Genomic DNA, 27,533 nt, shown 5'->3' with positions numbered 1-27,533 from the left:
TCCAGCCCTCCAATGGTCTGAGAGACAGTGAACTGGCCCCCGTGTAAAAAGTTTGGGGACCCCTGCCCTAGAGAGCCTGCAATGAAGAAAATCTCACTTGGAGAACAAAGGCTGTTATTATCGGGTCATTTATTATATACTATTTGGTGCATTTACAATGCAAGGTATGAGTGTAACACAAAATACACAATAGCAAAACACTCTCCAGCCCAACAAAATCAGAATCTAATTCCTAGACAGTGGCTCTCAAGTAATTGCCAGGTACTATTTTGTTCATTGGTGAAACTCTGCTGCCCCCACGTGGCTGAAGCCTTTCTTTAACAGAGCCACAGGTACTCAGACGTCCTTACGTGTTATGGTGATTTTTAGAATGACGGAGTAGATAAATAGATCAAAAGATGGGTGGATTAATTTATTTGTTGATGCAGTTAATAAACAGAGAATTTAAAATATTTCCCAGGCACGTCACAAGTGCTGTTAGGAAGTGACATTTAAGATCTGAAATCTGAAAACTGCTATGGTCAAAACTACTCTGTGCGTTGGTCCCAAGAAAGTAGTGGAAATGAAAACAGTGGCAAGTGACCTCTGATGATAAAGGCAGGAATTCCCAAACATGCTTATTCCCTCAGAGAGACAAATAAGTCTCATAGCTTATTAATTCAAACCCACGGGGAGAAAGAATATGAAGCAGGTAAATGTGAATTTTAGATTTACAGTGAAAGAAATACAGGAAAGTTTGAGCCTGGGACAGAGAGTAGGCAGAATTCTTTGCCTCACTGAAAAAAAGTGAGACAGACTAAAACAACAAGTCCCCATATTTAATATGACTTATCCTCAAAGATGACACCCAATATTAGTAAGTCCCTATACTACTGATGGGTATGTATATTGGTGCGATCCATTTTACACAGCAATTCCACAATTAGCAACTGGCTGTCCGGAACTCTGTGCAGAGGTGTAGAGAGGAAAGAAGAGATGAAGTGACCTGGGCTTAACTAACAGAGTCACAGACACTGAGAGTTGAGGACTTCATTCTTAAGACTTAAAATTGTGCTGGAAGTTGCCTCTGTAGCTATCTTATTATTCCTAGGTGGTTTTATAATTCTGTAAGCCTATATAAAATCCTCAACCCTTTCATTTCAATTGAACTCAAACATGCATTTACTGAGCATGGTGAATGCAAGACTTTGGCTGGGTTGGGGAAAGCAGTATGCGGAGATAACTTAGATCTGGTTTCTGGATCTTAAACACCTTGGTCTACAAAAGCTTGACTTGGAAAAACACAAAATTCGGTCATTCGATGAAATAGTGGCTATAACACAGCATTTTGGAAATATGGAGTAGGGAAGATACAATATATTCTAAGTAGAGGGATTAGGGAAGGGTGGATTCCTAGCAGATGTGGGATTAGGGCCTTGACACACAACAGGATTTTGGTAGGCCTGGGAGATCAGGAGGGCGTTAGAACTCTTTTCCTTTGGGTTAGAAGATTATGAGATGTTAATTATTTAGCAAGTCTTTTCTGAGCCCTGACAAGGTACTGTGTGGAACAGAGAAGCATAAGAACCGCTACAAAGTAGACAAAATACATCTCTGAGAAAAAAGTTATATTGAACGATGCTGTGTGATTAGGTATCACAATCTAAAGAGTTCAGAAGTTAAGTGGAAGTGCAGACTAAACATGTTTCTGTTTTGGGTGGTGAATTAGCCACTTGGAAAATATTTCAGTAGTAGAAAGTATGAGATCTAAGGCACATATTATTTCTATTACTGCTCCCCTTTTCCAAATTTCTAGATTTTGTAAAAAGTTATTGATTATATTTTTAATTAAATGTACAATGCATAATATACAAAATAATCTTGTTTGGGAAGGTTTAAGGGAGAAGGAAAATATTTACAGTATAAATGGGAATTCTCTCTTCAAAATTTCCCATTCTCCCCAATCTCATTTCTCTTCCTAGCAGCAAACCTGCTATCTGCTTGCTGTGTTTCCTCCCAGAATGTCATGTAAATATAAAACTGTGTTGTGATTTTACATAAATGGACATGTGGATTTTTTTTTTTAACTCAATACCATATTTTGGTGATTTTTCTGTTAGTACATAAGTCATAGACTACATAGAGTTAAAACTCATTCTTCTGAGATAGAATTCCACAGTAAGGCTATACCTTGGCTATTTCATCACTTCCATTTTGATGATCTAGAACATGAGAGCCACTGAGGTCTTACCTGATTTATAGAAACAAGCAGACAAGCAAAAAAAACCCCACAACTTTGGGCATAACAAACAGACATTTTATTTGAACCTCTCACTTGCAGCCCCTCAGTCAATTCCCAGACTTGAGCCCAGTGACAAATCCTGAGTCTTCTAAATTAAAGGAAAACTGAAAAGCTTGAGGAGTAGTTAATAATAACACCACAAGTATGTATGCGACTCTTAACTCCTAGCCTGCATGGACAAGAAGAAAATTCCAGTGCTCTGAGATTACTGAACCTTGGCTATGAATGACACTAACTCCTAGAGATCCAGTGAACCGCTGCAGTTCACTGGCTAGAGTGGGACTCTATGTAGCGGTGTGGTGATCAAAGAAACTCTAACCTGAGTCTACCTTACAGTAAGTTTAGTGGGACCCTAACCCATTCCTATGGTTATTTTCCCAAGTCTTGAGTGTACAGTCAAAAGAGATATGCTCAGGCAATATCTTCACATTGGTTTCCTGGCTTTTAGAACAAATGTGATTATCTTAGAAAAGACTAAACGGGAATCCACAGAGCTTTATCCTTCCCCAAATCAAAAGAGCAAAACAGAAGTTATAGCAATCCTTTACCCAATGACTACAGTAAGTGTCACTAACAAAGATTTGAAAGATTTATTTAACCTGCCGGCTTGGTTGGGGAGTAAGAATGGATGGATCCTGAACAATGACGGGATTATAAACACAATCAAGTAATGCATCCAACTGCCAGTGCTTGTCCAGGTGTGGTCTCTCCCAGGAACGTATCAACCGAAGCCTGGCATGAAGCCATTGCCTGGGCACATGCTCCCCCATCTATTTAACAGTTAAAACATAGCAGAAGCAATTTGCTTCCACTGGAAGCACCTGTCGAACACCATCATGCCCTAGTGTTGGTGTACCTCTAAGGATCTGTGCCACTCTTTGGTAAGCAGAGACCGTGATCATCACACCGGATATCACAGTGGTCCACCAGGCTGATGAACTACGACATTATTAAGTGGAAGAGAGAGAAAGAGAAAGAGTGTTATTTATTCATCTGTTTGTGCTCAGCTACCTTTCTACCTTTCTATACTCTTCTTGGTTATCATAGAGGGCCAAAAGTCTATCAGACACTTTCTCAGAATCTCTGGTCAGGTAGCTTCCACTTAGGTTCTGACAATGAAAGATAGAGGATGGAAAAAGGCATGTATGAGGGTTTTTTCCCTCTCTTATTTCTGGCTTACTTCTGGAGAGCAGTAGCTGTGGACAAGAGCGGGTTCCTGAGTTCCTGTGTGGTTCCAGATATGACCGTAGCAGCAGACACTCTGAAAGTCACAGAACAAGTGATTCTGGACTCTGGTTGTGGAGGGGGCAACAAAAGAAGCAGGTGTCTTTAGGTCTCAGGGGTCCTGCAATGTCATGGTGGTGGTAGTGCCAATGAATGGCAGCATCATCAGAAACAGGTATGCCAGCTGGCTCATCTATACAAGAAGCATGGGCTCTGACCATTTATTCATTATTTGTTGCTGTGTAGCACATTACTCTCAAATTAAATGGCTTAAAACAACAAGCATTTGTGATCTTACAGCTTTTGGTCAGGAATCTGAGCCTGGCTTACCTGGATATCTCTGGCTCATGGTCTCTCAGAAGGCTGCTATCAAGATGTCACCTGGGCAGTGGTCATCTCCTTGCCTTCCCGGGAGGATTCTATTCCAGGTTCACTCACACAGCTGTTGTCAAGCTTCAGATCCCCGCTGCCTTTTGACTGGAGACATTGGTTTCTCAGCAGGCGGACCCCTTGACAGGGCTGCTGGCTTCCCTCACAATGAATGAGCAAGAGAGGGAGAGAGGGTGCCCAATATGGAAGCCGCAGTGCTTTGTGTTCTAATCTCTGATGTGATATTTTATCATTTTATTGTATTCTGTTCATTAGAATCAAGTTACTACATAGGTCCAGCCCACACAGACTATTTACTGAGTACTTACTATGTGCCAGGTCCACACACTCTGTTCCTTCTGTTGTAAGCCATAGGCTAGTCTGAGTTCAGAGGTGCTCTCTCAGCATTTCTGAGCTCCCCTTGAGGCTGAGGAACATTAGAAGCTCCCCTGCTCTGAGCTGTTGATCTGATCTATCCACTTAACCAAGTCACCCATAGCTGCACAATTGCTCCGTCCCTTACTGGATGTGCAGTGTATCTGAGAAACTTGAAGTTTCCCCTGAATTCTGTTTGGAAAGTGAGACACAGAAGTTTCTGCAACACCCTCAAACCTGTCAGGGGTCCTGTATGCAAACTGCGATCCCTCTTTCTACTCCCAGAAACTTAACCTGTATCAGGGAAACAGACCTTACATCATCCCAAATCTGTGTCTAACCTGTGGTTTATGCTCTCTGGTCCTCCAGATTCCTTGACTTTTGACAATCAAAACCAAGCATGTCCACTAAAACACAAACAACAAAAAAAAACTTTTCACTTAAGTAGTGCTCTAACAAAAGTAATTTAACTCTTAACCCCACTATGAATTTTTAAAAGAGAGAAAGAAAGAGAAAGAGAGAGAGAGAGAAAGAAAAAAAGAAAGAAAGAGAGTGAGCAGGAGGGAGGGAGGGAGGAAGGGAGGGAGGGAGGGAGGAAAAAAGAAAGAAAAATCCAGCTCCTTTTTTAATACCTACGTTCAAGAGTCTAGCTGTCTGCCCCTGAGGCAAGTGCATTAAGATGATCACTGATATCTCAGTGGTGGAATGAAAGGTAAGGAACAAGAAAGCTGAAGGAGTGTAGGGCCTCAGTTAATATATCTCAGATATAATCCACTACAATGTGTGTCTTAGGACATATTCCCCCTTAATTATATTATACTTATATAATTTATATCAGTATTTATAGCATGTTAAGGCTTCTGCTACATGTTGCAGGCTGCTTTCCAAGTTGTAACTGATTACAGAAAGCTGCTATATTTGGATTAAACCCTGGTAAAGCACATTAAAGACTCCTGCACCAACCTTGAAAAGGTTGTCTATACTAACTCTCAACACTTCCTCACCTCTTAACTCATTCCTCAACCCACTGTGTTTGGGCTTCTGCTGAAACCTCTCCACTAAAACTGTTTCTGTCAAGGTTCCTGTTGCTAAATCTAAGTCCTTCTCTCATCTGACTTCTCAGAAGCGTTTGACAGTTTTGTACTCCTCTTCCATGAAGCTTCTGTGCTCTCCTGAGTTCCACTTCCATCTTTCAGTCTCCTTTGCAGGTCCAAGCTCTGCTCTCTGGCCTACACAGGGCTCTGTTTTAAGTCCAAGGGCCTTCTCACACTAAAAACGCTGCTCAGGTAATCTCATACATCCCCACTTCTAGCTGCCGGTGCCTCCTAAACCTCCGTCTCTGTCTCAGCTCTTTCCAGGGTCCTATATCCATCTGCTCCTGTACAGGCCACCCCAGTAGGTCACAGACCATCTCAATAAAACAATGTTAAAACTAAACTTATCCTCTTCCACCCCCATTTCACACCACATGAAAAGGTACCTAAGCCAGAACTATGACACCATCTTCTCCCTCATTCCTCACATTTAACTTCCAAGTCTTCTGGATTGTAGCTCTAAGTGTCTATTAGACATGTCCGTGCTCTCTGCCACCACAAGCCCAGACCCCTGTGAATCCGTGCTTGTGTTATTGGAACACTCTCTTCATTTGACGCCCTGCCTCGAGCCAGGCTTCCCTCCAACCCATTCTCTATGCTACAAGAGTGAGCTTTCTGGAATGCAAATCTAATCACACAGTCCCCAGGTCATCTGCAGTATGTCCCCATGCTTCAGACTAAAACCCAAGCCCCTTGCTTCCTGAGGCAGTAATTAGAGGTGTATGTGAATTTTAGACAATTAGTATGTAGTAAAATAGATTCTGTGTGATGCACAACTCTATGAATTTTAGGACATGTTTAGTTAGATTTCGTGGCACCCCAACTATCCATCACCCCCAAAAAACTCCTTCGTGCTCTTTCTTATAGTCAGGCCTTTTCCCATCCCTGAGAATCACCGACCTATCTTCCATAGCTATAGGGTTTTCTTTTAAAATAAAAACGGGAATGTAATTTTTTGAAAAAGTAAAACAAAACCCAAGCCCCTAAAAGTGGCTTTCATGCCTCTGCCTAACTCTCCTCCCTCACTTCCAACAACTACCCCCTACCTCGCTCAATCAGAATGAACTATTTTAAGTTTGGGGGTGAGCTCCAAGCTTTCTTCTAACTAGGCCACCTCCTCCCAACTCTTCTGGAGAGGGGCTCACAGAGTGGGCCGCGCAGTGCCTAGTACTTCATTATAACACTTGCAGGCTGTTGTAACGGCCCGGTTGTCTCTTCTCTCAAACAGTTCCTTCTGCTCAGCGACGTGCTTTGCCCTATTACATACCGGCTTTCCTGGAGGGGCGGAGCACGGCCACCTGCACTCCTCCAAAACTCCTGCACTCGCTGGGCGTCGGGCCTTTGGGGGCCCGCGCTGGGCGCTAAGTTTCTAAGGCAGATAGAGCATGCGCACCAGGGCGGGGCGGGCTGAGGTCACCCCGCCCCCCGCGCGTGCAGAGGAGGGGCGGGCCTCGGCCGCTCGCGCTCCCCTCCCCCACTCCTGTCTGCACTTGCGCACTCGGGACAACCGTTGCGGGGCGCCCAGGGCCCTGAGTTAGGACTGTCGGCATCCGACGCCCTCCCTTTCTGGTCCTGAAGTACCCGGCCTGCTGGCCTCAGGACGTTCCCGTCGCATGGCGGAGTGCTGCGGCCGATTCCCATGAAGTCCTTAGTCTTAGTTGCGCTGTTGCTATGGAGTTCGTTTGTGCTGGCGCATCCGAGTGAGTGACCTGGCCTGATCCCGGGCCGCCGAAGTTCTGGCTCTTCTTTGTCCTGGTTCTGTACTCCTCCCATCTGTCCAGGGTCCTGGCCTCCGATGCCGGGGTGTGTCCCTCTTCTGGCGACCTCCTGCCCGCTGCAGGGCTGACCTGGCAACACGGTGATCCAGGCAGTGAGTCCCAGGCTTGACCGGGATGCGCGGACTGGGCATGTGGGGCTCGCGGGTGAAACCTGTTACCCCGCTGGAGATGGTCCTTGATGATACCCCAGCCCTTGTCCTCGGGAGAGAGAGTCACTGCACGTGTGATAAAGACGCGGAGGGCAAGCTACAGCCCGCGGGCCCACGTGGCCTGTTTTTGTATGGCTGGCTGGCCAAGAATGGTTCTTATATTTTTAAGTGTGATCTTTAGTGACATGTGAAAAGTATGCAAGTCCAACTTCATTGTTCATAAAGGAAGTTTTATAGGAACACAGCCACACTCATTCCTTTATGTATTGCCCATGCTGCTTTCCCTTGTTACAACAGCAGAGTTAAATAGCTGCCACAGTGACGTATGGCATGCAAAACCTAAAATATTTAGTGTCTGGCCCTTTATAGAAAAAGTTTTTGTTTTGTTTTTTTTTCCCATTTTTCTGAAGCTGGAAACAGGGAGAGACAGTCAGACAGACTCCCGCATGCGCCGGACTGGGATCCACCCGGCACGCCCACCAGGGGCGGACGCTCTGCCCACCAGGGGGCGATGCTCTGCCCATCCTAGGCGTCGCCATGTTGCGACCAGAGCCACTCTAGCGCCTGGGGCAGAGGCCACAGAGCCATCCCCAGCGCCTGGGCCATCTTTGCTCCAATGGAGCCTTGGCTGCGGGAGGGGAAGAGAGAGACAGAGAGGGAAAGCGCAGCGGAGGGGTGGAGAGGGAATCGAACCTGGGTCCTCCGCACGCTAGGCCGACGCTCTACCGCTGAGCAAACCGGCCAGGGCCGAAAAAGTTTAACCCCTGTGGTAAACATGGAGAACACGTGGATTGTGGGCCACAGAGGTCCAGGACACTCATGACCCACTGTGCACTCCCACAGAATATCCTTGGGAACACAGCTTAAAAACCTTTGTTAAGTCCAATTGTAACTTACAACCTGTCCCTCCCCAATAGTTGAAAACTAATAAGGTCAAATTCAGGGACGCTAAGACTACAACATTAGCACCTTGAGGATTTAAATAGTTAAGTCCAGTGTCTGATACCTGATAATTCAGATATGACTTGTGGCTTGTCCATCTAGTCTAACTGTAGTTCGTTATAGCATTTTGTAATGTTAGGGTTTGATTTAACCAAATAAATAAAATTTAATAGGTAGGTGTAAAGTACTAAAGTGCATGAGAGTTATTTCAGAATTGTTAAAAGGTCTTAGTTAAGAATTATATTTGCCTGGCCCGTGGTGATGCGATGGATAAATCATCGACCTGGAACACTGAGGTCTCTGGTTCGAAACCCTGCACTTGTCTGGTTAAGGCACATATGGGAGTTGATGCTTCCTACTCCTCTTCCTCTCTCTCCCTCTTTTTTTTTTTTTCTCTCTCTCTCTCCTCTCTAAAAAAGGAATAAATTTAAAAAAAAATTTTTAATTATATTTAAAAGTGAAAATATAACACAACCTAAATCAGGAATAGTAGAGACAAAAGCTTTGGATAAAGTGTCTTAGATAACTTAAGTTAGCCCATTAAATACTAGCATTTATAATTGTTAGTTGTTTTAAACAAAAAAAGAAAAAAAAATTAATGTTCTTTACTGCAAAAGAATGGAACATACTGAAGATGATACTATCTTTTCTTGATGTCTGGTGGTCATTAGTACTAATACTAGTTATTGCATTTTTGTAGTTGTAGATCAGTAGCTCACAACTGACTAACATATATGGAGAGTTTGGTTTAGGTGACATTGATAACTGTCATACAGTATAGCAATCCCTGCCTAGTCACTTAACTCCAAGGGGCCTTCTACCAAACTTAATAATTTCATGGCTTGTTCTTTTTCTTTGAAACCTCTTTCCTAAACTTTTTAAAGTCTTGTGGAGAGTGAAAGGATACGTCTCAAAAAGGAATGATATTGTGTTGAAAAATATATAAGACATAAAGGCCCTGGAGTGTTGGTAGTGCATCGGCCAGGCATGTGGATGTCCTGGTTCAATTCCCTGTCAGCACACACAGAAGCAGCAACCATCTGCTTCTTTACACACACCCCCTCCCTTCTCTCTCTCTGTCTCTTCCTTTTCCTCCCACAGTCATGGCTCAGTTAGAGCAAGTTGGCCCCCAGCGCCGAGGCTTGCTACATGGCCTCGCCTCAGTTGCTAAAATATGATAGGTCAGTTGGGAAGCAATGGAGCAACAGCTCCAGCTGGGCAGAGCACCTCCCCACTGGGGGCTTATCAGGTGGAGTCTGGTTTGGCGCATGTGGGAGTTTATCTCTCTGCCTCCCTGCTTCTCACTTAAGAAAAAGAAAAGGACATAAGCAAAATATGTACAGGTCATAGACCATAAAAGGTATCTTAGAAAATGTAATTTACCTCTTTTCCATAGAAGTAGATGGAGGGATATGTAGGCAATGTTAACATGGCTACTTCATCTGTCTCTGTGTCTCTCATTTTTGTTCTCTAACTAATTTGAAATTTTTTTGGAATAAGTATATAAAAAGAAACCAGACTTATTGTTCTATTTGATTTAAGTAAGTTATTTATTCTTTATTTTATATGGACACTATTACAACCATTTGTGTGTGTGTGTGTGTGTGTGTGTGAGAAAATCATAGAAAAAAATAAAGGCTTCTCATGCCAAAGAAAAGGCACAAGTTTTTATAATGAAAAATGAAACTTTAACAATTTTTTTCTAGAGTACTAAGACAGTTTTTAAGTTATCTTATGCAAAAATCCTCGGTGTTAAGTAATTACATTTGTTGACAACTTTAATTGTCTTGTAACTACTGATTCCTTTCTAATAGGCCAAACCCACCTTTAGCTAGTACCTGATGAATCTAAATTCAGTGTGACATGATTGACACTTGGCTGTAGAGCAGTCTACATTCTTTTACATGTACACACATCCTAGTGGTGCTTGATAAATGCCTCTTTACTATATATGTAAATTTATATATGTTCAATTAATTTCCTTACATCTGTTGTTTTCATTGTTTTAGTTTTAGTTTCTAATTTTAAATCATTCCTTTTTAATGTTTGCACTGTATAACTTGTTTTTTTTTAAATGAGAATTATTTTTGCTTTTTAAAAATGTATAACTTTTAAAATATCGTTAACATAATTGTTATATATTTAAGTACTATTAACTATTAAAATAAATTCTATAATTTGCCTTATATAATTTGAAGTCACTAAATATTCGTGGGCCCAAAGCTATAAACATAAGAAGACTGTAAGGCTTCCAGTTAAGATAGTGGAGCAGGCCCTGGCCGGTTGGCTCAGCGGTAGAGCATCGGCCTGGCGTGCGGGGGACCCTGGTTCGATTCCCTGCCAGGGCACATAGGAGAAGCGCCCATTTGCTTCTCCACCCCGCCCCCCTCCTTCCTCTCTGTCTCTCTCTTCCCCTCCCGCAGCCGAGGCTCCATTGGAGCAAAGATGGCCCGGGCGCTGGGGATGGCTCCTTGGCCTCTGCCCCAGGCGCTAGAGTGACTCTGGTCGCGGCAGAGCGACGCCCCGGAGGGGCAGAGCATCGCCCCCTGGTGGGCAGAGCATTGCCCCTGGTGGGCGTGCCGGGTGGATCCCGGTCGGGCGCATGCGGGAGTCTGTCTGACTGTCTCTCCCTGTTTCCAGCTCCATAAAAATACAAAAAAGAAAAAAAAAAAAAGATAGTGGAGCAGATAATTGTGGTACTCCCATCCTCCCATGACCACATCAAAATTACAACTAAATTACAGAACAACCTCATTCAGAATGACCTGAAATCTAGCTGAGCAGAAGTCCTATAACTATGGATGTACAGAAGAAGCTACATTGAGAGTGGTAGGAGGGGCAGAGACACAGAAAGGTCTGGTCCCATACCCACTTGTGACAGTTAAAAATTGGGAGAAATATTGTATCTCAGTTGTAGATGTATCCCCTGAGGAGCAAGAGGTCCCAGCCCCATACTGGGCTCCCCAGCACAAGGTGCCAGGGCTGGGAGAATAAATCCCCATAATATTTGGCTGTGAAAAACAGCAAGATTGTAGCTGAGTGAGATGGAGGGCTTCTGGAGTCCCAGGCATTGCTCTTAAAGGGCCGATACATAGACTCACTTGAACTCACTTGCTCTGGGCTCCAGCACTGGGGCACCAGTTCAAAAGGTGCCAGGGTCATACAGAGAGAAACTGAACTATTTGGCTTTTGTGTGGGAGCTGGAAGGGCAGCTTTCTCTCAGAGGTACTGGCAGAAGCCATTGTTCCTTCACCGAGCCCCCCCCCCACCCCTGCAGGCTCAGGCAGGAACTACATCTGAGTCTGCATCAACCTGGCTAACACTGTTCCTCATGCCCTGGTGATTCCCTGAGACTCTACCTCCTTAACTTGTGGGTCTATCCAAGCTGCTTCCAGAGTTTTTTTCCATACAAATGGTCTGTCTTGGCTCATGCTGCCAACTTTCCTAAAATCCCTGGAAGGTCCACATACCCCAAAAAAAGCAGCATCTGGCATTGCCATGCACTGTACTTCTTTCTAAGTGTCCCAGGCCAGGCACTAGTGACACCTAGCCTGTTTCAGTTGGCCTCAACAAGAACCTCCAAGCCTAGCACAAGTAACAACCACCTGCAGAATGCTTTGTAGCTCATGCCCAAGTAGTATTAGGGTTATGACTGGCCCTTGGCCATTCCCAGAGCCAGCACACTGGGTGGACAACTTCAGACCATGCCAGATAGAGTACCACCCAATTACCTCCACGAGGGACACAGTTAAGGGTAGATTTGTCAGGCAGGAGAGTGCCTACAAAGTGAGTCCTGTTGGCTTCTGCACAGCAGCTCCTCTGCTATAGCTGTAGCCAGTTCTCGAAACTGTTGACATGGGGTAAATCCCTCTCGTTGATGTGCCAGCTACAACGAGAGGCTCAGCTACAGCAGGAGGGTGCACACAGCCCACACAGGGGTCACAGCTGCAGTGCCCAGTTCAAGTAGTCAGAGGCTGTGAAACTGGGCCCTACGGGACATCTACTACACAAGGCCATTCTACCAAGTCTGGGAGACACAGCAGCTCTACATAATACACAGAAAAAAATACAGGGAGGCATTCAAAATGGGGAGACAAAGAATCATCTCCCAAATGAAATAGGAGAAATCACAAGAAAAAGAACTAAATGAAATGGAGGCAAGCAATCTACCAGTTTCAGCGTTCAAAATAATGATTATGAGGATGCTCAAGAAACTTAGGGGAAGAAAGAATAAACTCATTGAAAATTTCAATAAAGACATTGTAAGCATTAAAAAAGGGCATAGAAATCATAAAAAGAACCAGTCAGAAATGAAGAATACAGTATCTGAAATGAAGAATACACTTGTAGGAATCAACAGATTAGATCAGTGGTAGTCAACCTGGTCCCTACTGCCCACTAGTGGACATTCCAGCTTTCATGGTGGGTGGTAGCAGAGCAACCATAGTATAAGTAAAAAGATAGATTTAACTATAGTAAGTTATTTTATAAAGATTTATTCTGCCAAACTTAGCAAAAATTCGACATAAAGTACTTGGTAAGTAATTATTTTTATATGCTTTAACTTGCTGTAACTCTGCTTTATAAATTTTATAAAGTAAGGTTACTTCCCTACTTTATAAATTATCATTACTGTGGAACCAGTGGGCAGTTAGAAAATTTTACTACTAACAGAGATACAAAAGTGGGCAGTAGGTATAAAAAGGTTGACTACCTCTGGATTAGATGAAGCAGGGGACTGAATTAGCAATTTGGAAGACAAGATAGCAGAAAACACCCAATCAAAGCAGAAAGAAAATGAATTTAGTTTAAAGGACCTCTGGAACAATATCAAGTGTAACAACATCCACATTATCAGGGTACCTGAAGGAAAAGAGAGCAAGGGATTGAGAACCTATTTGAAGAAATAACATCTGAAAATTTTCTTAACCTGGTGAAGGAAAGAGGCACACAAGTCCAGAAAGCAGAGAGAATCCCAAACAAGATGAACCCAAGGAGGTCCATACCAAGACACATAATAATTAAAATTCAAAAAGTTAAAGACAGAGAGAATCTTAAAACCAGCAAGAGAAAAAACAGTTAGTTCCCTTCAAGGGAGCTGAGACTTCACAGGCCAGAAGAGATTGGCATAAAATATTCAAAATGATGAAAAGTAAGGACCTACAACCAAGACTACTCAACCCAGCAAGGCTATTGGTTAAAACTAAAGGAGAAACAAAAAGCTTCCCAGACCAGAAAAAGATAAAAGAGTTCATCACCAACAAACCAATATAACAAGAAATGTTAAATGGACTTCTTTAAAAAGAAAGGAAAAAAAGAGGTACATTGATGTAGATAATAAAATAGCAATAAATATTACCTATCAATAATCACTTTAACTAATAAATGGATTAAATGCTCCAATCAAAAGACAGGGTAGCTAAATGGATAAGAAAATAAGACCCATATATATGCTGTCTATAAAAGACCCACTTGAGATGAAAGACACACACAGACAAAGGAATGGAAAAAGATATTTCATGCAAACAAATAACAAAAAAATGCTAGGATGGCAATACGTAGACAAAATAAGCTTTAAAACAAAGGCTATAACAGAAGACAAAAATGACATTATGTAATGAGAAAGGGATCAATCCAACAAGAGGATATATAACCCTTGTAAATATCTGTGCACCTAACATAGTAGGACCTAAGTATATATGTAAAGCAAATATTGATAAACATAAAGGGAGAAATAGAACTACAGTCATAATAGGGGATTTTAACATGCTATTGACACCAATGGATAGATCTTCCAGACAGAAAATCAAAAAGTAAACAGCAGTCTTAAATGACACATTAGACCAGATAGATTTACTTGATATTTTCAGAGCATTTTACCCAAAGCAGTAGAATATACATTCTTTTCGTGTGCACATGGAACATTTTTTAGGATAGATCCCACATATTAGATCACAAAACAAATCTCATTAAGAAGATTGAAATCATATCAAGCATCTTCTCTGACCACAATGGTATGAAACTAGAAATCAATAATAAGAAGAAAAACACAGAAACACATGGAGGCTAAATAACATGTTACTGACAAATGAATGTGTTAACAGTGAGGCTAAAGAAGAAATCAAAAGATACCTTGATAAAAATGAAAATAAAAACAACAATCCAAAACCTATGGGACACTGAAAGCAGTCCTAAGAGGGAAATTCATAGCAATACAGGATTACCTCAAGAAACAAGAAAAATATCAAAAGAATAATCTAACCTTACACTTAAAGGAACAAGAGAAAGAACAACAAACAAATATCAAAGTGTGTAGAAGAAAGGTGAGAGCAGAAATAAATGAAATAGGGTCTAAAAATATATATAAAAGGTCAATGAAACCAAGAGCTGACTCTTTGAAAAGATAGACAATGGTAGTCCTTTCTATTAATAAAGCTTTAACCAGAATCATAAAGAAAAAGAGAGAAATTAGCAAACCTTTAACCAGACTCATCAAGAAAAAGAAAGAACTCAAATAAAATCAGAAATGAAAGAGAAGTAGCAACTGACATCACAGGAAAAAAAAGGAATGAAATACTGTTACGTGCTACAATACAGATAACCTTAAAACCCTGTTAAGTGAAAGAAGTCAATAACAAAAGAACACATTTTGTGTGATTTCATTTATATGTAATGTGTAGAATAGGCAAATCCATAGAGAAAGAAAGTAGATTAGTGGTTGCCTAGGCTGGGAAATAGGGGCAGTTGGGAATGGATTTATTGTGGGGGTGCTGAAACAGTTTTAAACTTAGTTTGTGATAATAGTTGCACAACTGTGAATTAAAAACTATTGAACTGCCTACTTTAAATATGTATTAGGTAAATTTGAAGGTATATTAACATTGCTTAAGATTATAATTTACTTAAAATTGTGTTAATGCAACGTTACTTTAGAGATTGATAAAATCCAATAAAATAAAATTAATAGAACTTAAACAAATTTAGTAACTTATGTGATTTAAACTAGGCCATTTTAGCAAGGGCCAGTTAGAAGACATGCGGGGGCTTCCTGAAAATTGGAATTGCTTAACTACAATGTTTATGATGTTCTTTTAGATAAACTTCAGACTTAGAAAATTTGAAAAATACGGTTAAAGCTATATCTTTAATTATTATAAAATCTTCCTTCTTTGCCTAAAATAATGTTTTTATTTCCCAGATTATTACCTTAATAATTATTAAATGATTAATACCCCCAAAAAAACACAAACAAAAACAGTCTTTAGACCAGCAGATTTATTTTAAACATACAGTTTTTTAAACCTGTTCCTTAAGATAAATGACTAGACCAATTAATTTACACACTTGCCAGCTTGTGGCTCATTCCTTCACTCATTCATTTAACAAATGGTTTTTGATTGTTTCCCAGGGCTCTGGGCACTGGTTAGTTAGGCAGGGGATTCAGGGAACAGAGCAGACATTGTTACAGCTCTCCAACAGCTGACAATATGTAGCAGTTAACAATCATTAAACAAATATATATAGGTAAAATTATCCTAAATTTTATAAAGAAAAGATCAACGTGCTAGAGAGAGACTAGTGAAGGATCTCAGGATCATAAAGGAAGTAAGGAATTCTAGGTTTTATTGTTTAAAAAAATTTGACTACTTGACTGACAAAATAAAAATTGTTTTTAACTTGTGTTTCTCTTGTGAACAGTGAATTTTTAGCAAGTTTTCATGCTAATTGGCTTTTATGTTCCTCCTTACCCTGTTGTTCCTCCTTTAACTGGCCATTCTATGAGAAGGAAATACATTTTTTTGAATTTACTTATTGATTGAAATTTTATATTTTATTGCTCATTTTAAAATAATGATTTTATTATTTTCCTCTGAATAAACTCAAAACTAATTAATTTGCCCTTTACTTCTGTGTGAAGTGAATTTATTTTTTTGTAAGTCATTCACTATCAGTTCCTACCCATACTTGGGGTAAGAAAACATACTAAATTTGCATCAGTTACTATTTCCAAATATACCTTCATATATGAAAGGGATGCATTTTGGTCTGGTCCAGTTGTCAGTAAAACAAACTTTTGTACATTTTAAGAAATTTATTTATTGATTATATTTTAATATTCACACGTATTTTAAAACAGTTGTATTCTTCCCAGACCATTTTATCATTGTACACTTACTACTTTGTTGGCATCCTGTGTCATCTTGTATGACACATTGTGTACCTGCTTTGAAGCAAGACAACATGTATTTGAATCCCATTCTTACCACTTACAAGTTGAATATAATGTTAGGCAAATTACTTGTCCTTTCTAAGTATCCTTTTTTTCCTCTTTATAAAAGCACAAAGCCCTTAGTATAGTATCTGGCACATGGTGATTGCTAAGTCAGAGGAGTTGTGGTCTTTTCAATCACTGTTTTCTAATTTCCCCTTAAGATTTCATGCCACTTTGTTCTTAGTTGTTTTACCATTTTGTTTACTTTCCTATTATCTGTCATGTGACTAATTCTCCCTGTTCTATTTCAAGAAGAGAAATGCAGACCGCCTCAAGCTCAGCTATAACTTCCATATCTATGATTCCTACTAATCAAGCCTGCTTAGCGAGTAGCCATCCTGCTGACTAGAGGCACTGGAAAACAGCATTGTGGGTTTTCAAGGCTGAATTCTCACTTCAGCAATGTTCTGAGACTTTGATATGTTTGGTTGGATCACTAACTGGTAAAAATAGAAAAGATGTTATAAAATATACCGGTGTGGACTACAAGTATTCAAAGTTTAATAACACAACTTCTAGCAGAGTAGTCTGGTCTTTGTAAGAATTTGAAGTCTATTCATCCTTCTAGAACCTCCTAAAAATTAAAGCAGGTTTTCACAGTGCGCAGGGCCATCTGTAAGGATAATTGAGGCTTGACTATCTTTTACTACCTTGCCTGCAAACATTTTTATAAAGACTGAGTTCACTTGCAGGAACAGTTCTGATTAGCAGAACTGAGAAGGCCAATATGAAACATACAGATATTTTAGGGGGACAAAAGTAGGAGGTTGAAGTGGGTGGGGGAGAGGATGGATTCAACAACAGAACAATGTGGAGACAAAGGGTACAAGAAGGAGAAAAAGCAAGGTAGAAAACAGAGTGTCTGTTGATTGGCAGTCATGAACAAGTGTTTTAGTGTTGCCTGAGTCACAGTATAAAGGGATAATGAGTATTTTGGGGTTTTTTTTAGAAATCAACTAGCAGTAAGTTTCTCCTTTTCCTGTCCTTTGACAATGTAATTCATCTAATAGTAACCTGGGAATCCTATTTACTGCTATTAGAAAAGTTAAATGATTAAAAATTGAATGCTTAACAGACTATAATCTAATGGAAATGTCTTCTTAAAAGCATTGAAGCATTTGTTGCTTGTAGATTTTAGATTTGAGTATGAATAATTGCTCAGAAGCAATTTTTTTCAAAATTGATTAAAAATACATTTTATTATGGAAAAATTTCAATATATACACAAGTAGAAAGAAAGGTATAATAAAGCTCTGTATATCTTTAACCAGCTTCAACTATTATTAACCCATAATTAATCTTGTTTTATTGATAGCTCTACCTATATTCTTTTTCCCCTCCCCACCCAACTTTTCAGGCTTGGATTATTTAGACAGAAATTCCAGACAGCATGTAATTTTATCAGTAAATATTTCAACATGTAGAACTAAAATATAAGTACTTAAAAACACAACAATGTGAATTTTGTACCTAAAAAGATAATCACTCCAATATTATAAAATATCTGGTCCGTGTTCAAATTTTCCTGATTTTCTCTTTCTTCCAGTTTGATTGAGTTGGGATTCAAATAAGATTCATACATGTAATTTGTTGATATGTCTGTTAATTCCCTTTTAACTTGTAGTTCTTCTTTCATTTCTATTTTCCCCTTTGCAATGTAATTGTTGAAGAAATTGAACCATATGCCCTGTAGTTTCCTACAGTCTAAATTTTGCTAATTACATACCCATCATGTAGTTTATATTTTCCTTTGTTGTCCCATGTATTTTCTTTGTTGTCCTATGTATTTTCTGTATATTGTTAATTAGTTCTAGAGACACCTGTTTGATTTAAATTTGACCTATTTTGAAAAACTACTACATTGAAGGTGTTGTGTTCTTTCATGGGGATGCATGTCTAATTTTGTATCTCTCTGTGATATAATTAATCATTGATATTGATAATCATTGCAAAATGATCATATTCTCATTATAAATGGCTTCTTTATTTATTGTCTGGGATACTTTATAAATTGAAACTTTAAAAAAAAATTTTTTTAATTCATTTTAGAGAGGAGAGGGAGAGACAGACAGAGAGGAAGAGAGAGAGAGAGAGAGAGAGAGAGAGAGAGGAGAGACAGAGAGAGAGAAGGAGGGAGGAGCTGGTAGCATCAACTCCCATATGTGCCTTGGCCAGGCAAGCCCAGGGTTTCGAACCGGCAACCTCAGCATTTTCAGGTCAATGTTTTATCCACTGTGCCACCACAGGTCAGGCCTATAAATTGAAACTTTTCTTCGCCTTGAGCTATATTTCAATTTGCAATTCAGTTTATTTCTTTTTTTTTTCTGTTCTATTCCATTCATCTATATATTCATATGCAATGCTAAACTACTTTTATAATAAAGACTTTATACTATAATTTAATATCTAATAAGGGTATCTCCTATTTTTCTAGCTATCCTTACTCATTTGTTCTTCAAATGAACTTCATAATCCATTTTTCTGTCTTCAGAAAATAATCAATGATGTTTTATTAGGAACATATTAAATCTGTGAATTAACAGAGAGAATATGACATCTGAGTATCTTTATGATATTGATTCTTCTTATCTGAGAACACGATATATCATTCCATTTGTAGAAGTTTGCATTATACTTTTTAGATTTTACTATATCTTTTGTCAGTATTCTAAGGTTATTATAACAAATTACCATAAATTTACGGTGTCTCAAAACAACTGAAATTTATTCTCTCACTGGAGACCTAAATCTAAAATCATTTTCACTGAGCTAAAATCAAGGTGGAAGGCAGACCTGTGCTAGGAGACAATATTTTCATGGCCTCTGCCAGCATTCTTTGTCTTGTGCCTATTTCACACTAATCTCTTCCACCTCCTCCATATTACCACCTCCTTGTCAGTGTATCATATCTTTCTCCATCTCTCTCTTATAAGAACATTTGTAATTGTATTTAAAGCCCACCCAGATAATCTAGGATAATCCCTCTTTGTCAAGATCCTTAACTTAATCACATATACAAATACCCTTTTTTCTTATAAAGAAATATTTACAGGCAGGTTCCAGGGATTAGAGCTTGATCTCTGAAAGTCTATAATAAACCTAGTGTAATTCCTCATGTAAATTATATGGAGGCATTTCTTTTAAACTTTATTATTAGATCTTTTTCTTTTTTGTTATCAAAATAGTATTTCTCATTTTATCTTGTAACTGGTTTATATTTGTATATTGACTACTTATTGATATTCTAACTTACTACTTTACTGAATTCTCTTATTCCTTGTAGTAGCTTTTCAATAGATTCTTTTGTGTGTGCAGACATATAATTATATCTATATATAAAGATAGTTTTACCTTTTTCTTTTTTTTTGAGAAGTGTTAAATATTCTTTATTTGATATTATACATAAACCACACTATTTATTATACATAAACCACAAGTAAAAGGCAACAGTTTAGATACAGGAATTTTAATTAAATTGTTATACTTACAACTAAAAAGATAAAATGGACCCTGCCAGTGTATCTTCAGCCCTCGCCTTATAACAGGCTAATGACACAACTTGAAACACAAGTGACTTGCTGTTCTAAGAGACAGTGAAGGGGTTTCCACAGTCTTTAAACATATCAATATAACCAGTTATATAAATCTAAATATAAAACCAATCTCCTACAGGCATTCACCGTGTCTGTGAAAAGCTGAACAATATGAATCAAGTCCAATCACTTTTAGAAGGGGAAAACAGTCATAGCACTTAACTGAAATTACCATCAAAGTTCAAGAAGCTGATTATATTCATTTAACCGCAAGCCAATCTTATTTAAATCTGGATTGCCGAAAAGAAATGTTCTACTAGCCATTCATGATCTGAATTCTGGGGTATGAGATCAATTTAAATACGATTCACATTAAAAAAGTCATGAAACATTTATTTTGTAATAAATAAGGCAGCGGCCAACTATTACTCATTAGTAGCTTTTCTGAGGTAAGCTATCAAGTCTGCCTTTTCTGCACTTTTCTTAATGCCAGCAAAGGTCATTTTTGTTCCAGGGATGTACTTCTTGGGATTCTCCAAATACTCCATCAGTGTAGCCTCTCCTCAGGTGATGCCTTTGTTCTTGTTGGCATCCGTGTAAGAAAATCCAGCATCCTGACCTGTCTTTCACCCAGATAGACCATGGAGATTTGGCCCAGTTCTGTGCTTGCCTTCCTTTTCCACAGTATAACACTGGCACACTTCTGAACTTTTGTTCTTCTTGCCCTTCTCACCATCACCCATTCTGAAATTGCTCTTTTGTCACGCAGCACAGAAGTCCCTGCTCACAACAAGCCAAACATCCCACTCTCTAATTTTACCTTTTCATCTGAAGTCTCATGCTTCCATTTATTTCTCCTTGTCTAATTCTATTGACTAATACCTCCAAAACCCTGTTAAATAGTAACGGAAATATACGTATCCTGACCTTGTTTTTGTCTTTAGAAGGAAAGCTTCTAGAGTTTTTTTACGAAATAGGATATAAAGCATGTTTTTAGAGTTCTTTTTAGTAACTTAAATTTATATTTTAAAATGAGAAATGTAAGCAGTTGCCATTATAGAGAATATTATTATCTTAATAGTGCTCTGTAGCTTTTAAAATATTTTCAGGTATGTAATTTATTTTTCTATGAGATAAAAGGGCAGATATAGTATCTTAGTTTTATAGTTTGAATAAATTAAGTAATTGCTTTAGTCATGAAGATAAGAAGAGGTAGAGCCAGAACCAGAATAGATTTCCTTCCTTCCTTCCTTCCTTCCTTCCTTCCTTCCTTCCTTCCTTCCTTCCTTCCTTCCTTCCTTCCTTCCTTCCTTCCTTCCTTCCTTCCTTCCTTCCTTCCTTCCTTCCTTCCTTCCTTCCTTCCTTCCTTCCTTCCTTCCTTCCTTCCTTCCTTCCTTCCTTCCTTCCTTCCTTCCTTCCTTCCTTCCTTCCTTCCTTCCTTCCTTCCTTCCTTCCTTCCTCCCTTCCTCCCTTCCTCCCTTCCTCCCTTCCTCCCTTCCTCCTTCCCTTTTCTTTCTTCCCTTTCCTTCCTTTCTTTCCTTTCTTTCTTTCTTTCTTTCCTCTTTTTCTTTCTCTTTCTTTCTTTCTTTCTTTCTTTCTTTCTTTCTCCCTCCCTCTCTCTCTTTCTTTCTTTCTTTCTTTCTTTCTTTCTCCCTCCCTCTCTCTTTCTTTCTTTCTTTCTTTTTTCCTTTTTCTTTCCTCCCTCCCTTTCCTTCCTCCCTCCCTTCCTCCCTCCCTCTCTCCCTCCCTTCCTTCCTTCCTTTGTTCTTTCTTTCATTCCTCCCTCCCTCCCTCCCTTCTTGCCTTTTCTTTCTTTCTTTCTTTCTTTCTTTCTTTCTTTCTTTCTTTCTTTCTTTCTTTCTTTCTTTTCTTTCTTTCTTTCTCTTTTTTTCTTTTCTTTCTTTCTTTCTTTCTTTCTCTTTTCTTTCTATCTTTCTCCCTCCCTTTCTTTCTTTCTTTCATCTACATATTCATTTTACTTAATATTTTCCTTCAGGAGAGCTCTAGATTCAGGACGATGCATTGTATACATATGAGAACACATAAATAAGTTATATTACTTTCTAGAATGTAACTTTAAATGATTAGGAGTGTATGCTTGTGTGTTTTGAGGGAATGGTAAACACTGTAGATAAGTCTAAAGTCCTCTTTAATGACCAATATCAATCTCAGTCCCTCTCCCAAGAGGCAGCTACCCACATGAGTTTGCTTTGTTACCTTTTGTCTGTTTTTTTTTAATCCACAATTCACAGATAAAATGTGTGATATTATGTTAGTGATTTTAAAATGTTACTATAAAGATAATATCAAAACCTACCTCATGGCCCTGGCCAGTTGGCTCAGTGGTAGAGCATCGGCCTGGCGTGCAGAAGTCCCGGGTTTGATTCCTGGCCAGGGCACACAGGAGAAGAGCCCATCTGCTTCTCAACCCCTCCCCCCTATCCTTCCTCTCTGTTTCTCTCTTCCCTTCCCGCAGCGGAGACTCCACTGGAGCAAAGATGGCCCCGGCGCTGGGGATGGCTCCTCAGCCTCTGCCCCAGGCGCAAGAGTGGCTCTGGTTGCAACAGAGCGACGCCCCGGAGGGGCAGAGCGTCGCCCCCTGGTGGGCGTGCCGGGTGGATCCCGGTCGGGCGCATGTGGGAGTCTGTCTGACTGTCTCTCCCCGTTTCCGGCTTCAGAAAAATACAGAAAAAAAAAGAAAAAAAAAAAACCTACCTCATGTTCTGTATCTTCCTTTTTCTCACTCACCATTATCATATAGAGCTTAGAGTATGCAGCTTTTCTAAGCATGACATAAAAAGCAGAACCTACCTGTAGAACCCAGATCTGCAGGCAAGTCTAGCATCTTCCCGCTATCATATTTCCTCACTAAGCTGTTCTCATTAAGAATTTTCTAAAATTTAGAAATATGCTTTTAATTTTGATTAACCTTCATCTGGTCTTTCTAAGTTGTAACAGAAGGGTTAAAGAAGAGAGCCGAAAAGTAAATTAAAGTATTTTTGGACTACTTTGTGCTTGACAAACAGCTGAATAACAAACAGTACCTCCTGAACAGAAAGTTTGTCACTATATTTCATATTGCCTGCATAGGGAGGGTTCAGATAGATGTTATGCATTAGAGTTTGGCCAAAAGTGACTTATTTATTTTAATTAAATTAATTAGGATCCATGATAGTGGCAAAGTCTATTCAAACTTAAATGAAGCTTGACCTGTGGTGACACATTGGATAGAGCGTCAACCTGGAATGCTGAGGTTGCCCATTCAAAACCCTGGGCTTGCCTGGTCAAGGCACATATGGGAAATGATGCTTCCTGCTCCTCCCCCTTCCTCTCTCTCTCACTTTCTCTCTCTCCTCTCTAAAATAAATAAATAAAATCTATAAAAAGAAAAGAAAACAATGTTAGAGATTGTTTTCCCTTTAAAAAGATTTACATGCAACACAAAATTCTAACACTTAAAATTAAAAGCTCCTGATTAGGAGTAGGGAATTGAGCAGAATTTCAGAATATCTTATTAAATAGTCTCTTTTCTTTTCTTTTTTTATATATAAAAAAGAATTTAAAAACACAGAGAGTAGCTTCGCCCCATTGGCTCCTCAGCCAAGCACATACACCAAATGTCTGAACCTGCGGTTCCTCTCATACTGAGCAGGATTATCATGGTAACAACATATCATCAGTAGGGTAAAATTAACCTGTCTCACAACGGTCTAATCCCAGCTCACGTTCCCTATTAGTGGATGAGCAATTGGTGAATTCTGCTTCACAATGATAGGAAGAGCCGACATCAAAGGATCAAAAAGTGACGTCGCTATGAACGCTCGTCTTTTGTTTTCCACATTGGAAATGAGAAGCTTTACCACTTAGATACTGCAAAATACCAGTATAGGTAGAACTGTGATTTTTGTTATAAGAGTGAGATGTTGATGGTTTACACAGGAATCTGTAAACTTTTTTTATAAAAAAAGCCAGGTAGTATTTTCCTCTTTTTAGGCCATGTGGTCTCTGTTGCAACTACTCAACTCTACTGTTGCAGCCAGAAGCAGCTATAGATAATACATAATCAAATGGGCAAGACTAGCTGGTTCCAATAAAACTTTATTCACAAACACATTTGGGTGGATATGACCCATGGGCTGTAGTTAGATCTTTGCTGGGTTGAAGGCAGTGGTACACTGGTAAATGTTTAACTGGCTTTTTGGAAAGACGGGTAAGCCCTGATTTACAGCATTGGACCATCATGGCTGATTTCAAGCTACCTACTTGACATCACTGAACAGGGAGGTACAAAGAGATATCCAGTAGCACACCATTACCTGGCATTTCTACCGTACAGATAGCCTGGCTAACCTCAAGATAGATAGTAGTAGAATGAAATAAAATAATAAGAAAGCGATGAGTTTTGAATATTTATTAATTTTTTCTTTAATGCAACTTGTCTAAATGCAAATTAAATTCAGATAATTTAATTTTTAATGATGTTTATGTTTAATAAGTAGCTCAGAAAATCTCTCAAATTTAACAGTTGGCTCTGCTGAGCCAGTGTGGAGTTATTCCAGCACACCACTGTATTGGAAAACATAATCAAGAATTTTGTTTTAATAAGTTACCTAATGAATCATAAGTTATATGGGAGAGTAAAAGCAAAAAGGTAGAGAGAATTGTGTCAATATGTAAGTTTTGCACTAACCTCACTCATCCATTTTAATACGAATCTGAAAAAATCATTTTGTTCTTTTAAATAAAAGTTGACTGTTAGATATACTTTATTTCTTGTTTTCTTTTTATCTCAACTTTTAAGTGATAGCATATGAAGTAAATTTGGGTCAGTAGATTTTTGTCAATATGTTATGTATAATACTAAATTTTACTTATTGTTTGATGTTTTCCTCCTCAAGGAATAACTGTGACACCTGACGAAGAACGAAGCGTGAATCATTATGTACAGGTTTTACAGAACCTACTACTTAGTGTTCCCACTAGGGAGTCAGGCCGGGAGAAAAAATCAGAGTCTCCAAATAATGTATATGCTAGGAAAACAAAGGTATCGAGATTAAAGGAGTTGATTACAAATGACAAAGCTTCAACTGAGAATGTTTTAATCAACCCTATCAGAGATAACACCTCAACTTTCACTACTAGAGGCTTCCCAATGGAAACAGGGAGGAAAAAACAAACCGAAAGTACTGCATTCTGGTCAATTAAGCCAAACAATATTTCTGTTGTTTTACGTACAGAAGAACCTTTTATTGAAAAAGAAGAACCAGAGCTGTTACCAGAGCCGGAGCCAGAGCCAACCACAAAACAAATCATGGCACCAATATTATGGCAAGATGAATTAACTCCAAGTACTCCAAGTAGTAGCACTGACTTGGATACCGTCACGGAAATAGAAGATGTTCCTCAGCTCTCGGGCAATTATGAAACACCAACACTTAGAAATCACCCACTAGTTCTGCGTAATAAAGACATTCTGAAGAAAATTTCAGATATTAGTTCGCTAGTGCAACAGGTACCTCTTCCTGAAAGCTTCAAACCAGAATATAGAAAGGACATTAAAGCCTCCAGAGATCACCTGAAGCGAAGCTTTGCTCTCGCAGCGTCAGCAGAACATAAATTAAAAAAAATGTATGAATCTCAGTTATTACCACTAGGACGAAGCAGTTTTGAAATTGATAACATTGAAACTGTTATTAACATGCTGTATAATTCAAGATCTAAGTTATCTCAATATTTAGATATTAAATATGTTCCATCAGAGATGAGAGAAAAAGCTATTACTGTAATCAATATATTGAAAAATATATTATGTGTAAGTCAACTAGAAACTCAAAAACTTATTAGGAAGTTATTAAACAATAATATAAAAATTTTAAACCTACTTGATGTTCCATGACAAAGATGACTTAAGACAATTGGACATTTATTCACAGGAGAAATAAGCATATTAGTGATTCAAAAGTTGTATAAAAATATTTTTCTATTGTAGTTCCATGTGCTAACATCTTTACATGTCATATGTTATGAAAATTTTTCATATGCATCAATATGCCTAATAATTTCAAATAAAATTTTGGTTCAGGAGTTTGTAGTTTTTATTAATTAATTAATTTTAAAAGTTATAACAATCTAATCTTTAAAATATTTAAGCTTTGATTTTATTTGAATAAATTAGTTAAATTCATCCATTTTAAGAGTTAAGAAACTGTGTGGCTTGTTTTTAATGATTGCATATAAATGTAAAATTATAGGATATATGGTTTTTATTACTCTTCCAAAGAATTTGATTTTTTTGTCTGAATAGCTTAGAAAAATAGAGCTTGTATCAAAACTACTTTTATATGGATATATGTGTGCCTCCTTTGAAAGGTGGATGAATATTAAGATACCTCTTTTCCTTTGTTAAGTACTTTTGGAGTATCAGTGAAGAACTGTAACCTGGATTGGTGATAAAGTCATTCTCACTTATTTCTTCTTTCTGTTTGTTTATATACATGTACATTGAAGCTTTGCAAATCTTTTATTTAGGCGTATGACTAACATCATAAGCTTAGCCATGTAATATTATAATTATAGTACAGGTCATCCTGTTTCATGATTTGACCAGTATTATATTTAAATTTATTTATTTATTCATTCATCAAGCCAATCATTTATAGTTTAATAAAGATATATTGACCTTCTACTATGTGCAGGACAAAGTGGTTGGATTTGGGGATACAATAATAAGATCTAATTCCTTCTCTTAGATTATATTGTATCAGGAAAGAGAGACACTAAGCAAATGATTTTAACAATGTTTAAATTTCAGTTGTGACAGGTTGTTATGAAAGTGTGAGAAATTTGACCTAGCCCAGGAGTTATAGGAAAGCTACTCTGAGAAGATAGCATTTAGGTGGGATCTAAAGGACGAGGGAGTGTGTGTAAGAGGGATGTGGACATTCCAGGAGAGGGAACAGCGTGTATGAATGCTCTGAGCTGAGAATGAGTGTAGCAAGTTCAACAAGTAGCTGGAGTATAATAGAAAGGCAAGGGAGGGCCTATCAGGACGGAGCTGGTGAGGTACATGGGGTCAGAAAGGTCTTAAATTGCATATTGAAGATTTTAGCCTTTATCCTATGATCAATAAGAAGTCATTCATGGATTTTAAGCAAAGGATGGATATCAGTATGATTAAATGTTGTTGTTTTTTTAATATAGCATTCTGGCTACAGTTTGGGAGGTATATAAAAATAGAAGTACACTGTACACCGGCCAAATTTAGTTTGGACTAGATGGAAGAAGTGGCAATAAAGAGGTAAAATGAGCAGAATTTGGTGATTGAATGGATAAATGGGGACTGAGGGAGTAGCGGGGATCAAAAATAACACACACAATTAGCTATATTATAAAAGGAATACATAGTTCCTTTTAAAATAATAGCACTCTTTACTGCTGTTGCTTATTTTTTAAAATAATTTTACTTTGGAAAATTTTAAACATGTGCCAAAATAAACAGATTCATATAATAAACCCA

At 38.7% G+C, this 27,533-nt stretch overlaps 1 protein-coding gene and 1 pseudogene across 1 annotated transcript; one reads left to right on the top strand and one right to left on the bottom strand.

The window, feature by feature from the left end:
* Positions 1 to 6,861: 6,861 nt before the first annotated feature.
* On the top strand, positions 6,862 to 25,945 carry SPESP1 (sperm equatorial segment protein 1). Its single transcript, XM_066343171.1, has 2 exons — positions 6,862 to 7,043; positions 24,916 to 25,945. The coding sequence occupies exons 1-2, from the start codon at positions 6,983 to 6,985 to the stop codon at positions 25,911 to 25,913; spliced, it is 1,059 nt and encodes a 352-aa protein (XP_066199268.1). The 5' UTR covers positions 6,862 to 6,982; the 3' UTR covers positions 25,914 to 25,945.
* On the bottom strand, positions 20,411 to 20,760 carry LOC136376805 (cytochrome c-like; annotated as a pseudogene).
* Positions 25,946 to 27,533: the final 1,588 nt, after the last annotated feature.

The sequence above is a fragment of the Saccopteryx leptura genome, chromosome 6 (assembly GCF_036850995.1).
Source record: "Saccopteryx leptura isolate mSacLep1 chromosome 6, mSacLep1_pri_phased_curated, whole genome shotgun sequence".
Lineage (NCBI taxonomy): Eukaryota > Metazoa > Chordata > Mammalia > Chiroptera > Emballonuridae > Saccopteryx > Saccopteryx leptura.
This window is presented reverse-complemented; position numbering and strand designations above follow the sequence as displayed.

Excerpts from the sequence above, each read along its gene's own strand:
- SPESP1 (XM_066343171.1), top strand. The coding sequence starts at position 6,983 with ATGAAGTCCTTAGTCTTAGTTGCGCTGTTGCTATGGAGTTCGTTTGTG. Across the intron at positions 7,044-24,915 it reads GTTTGTGCTGGCGCATCCGA|GAATAACTGTGACACCTGAC; the intron begins GTGAGTGACCTG and ends TTCCTCCTCAAG.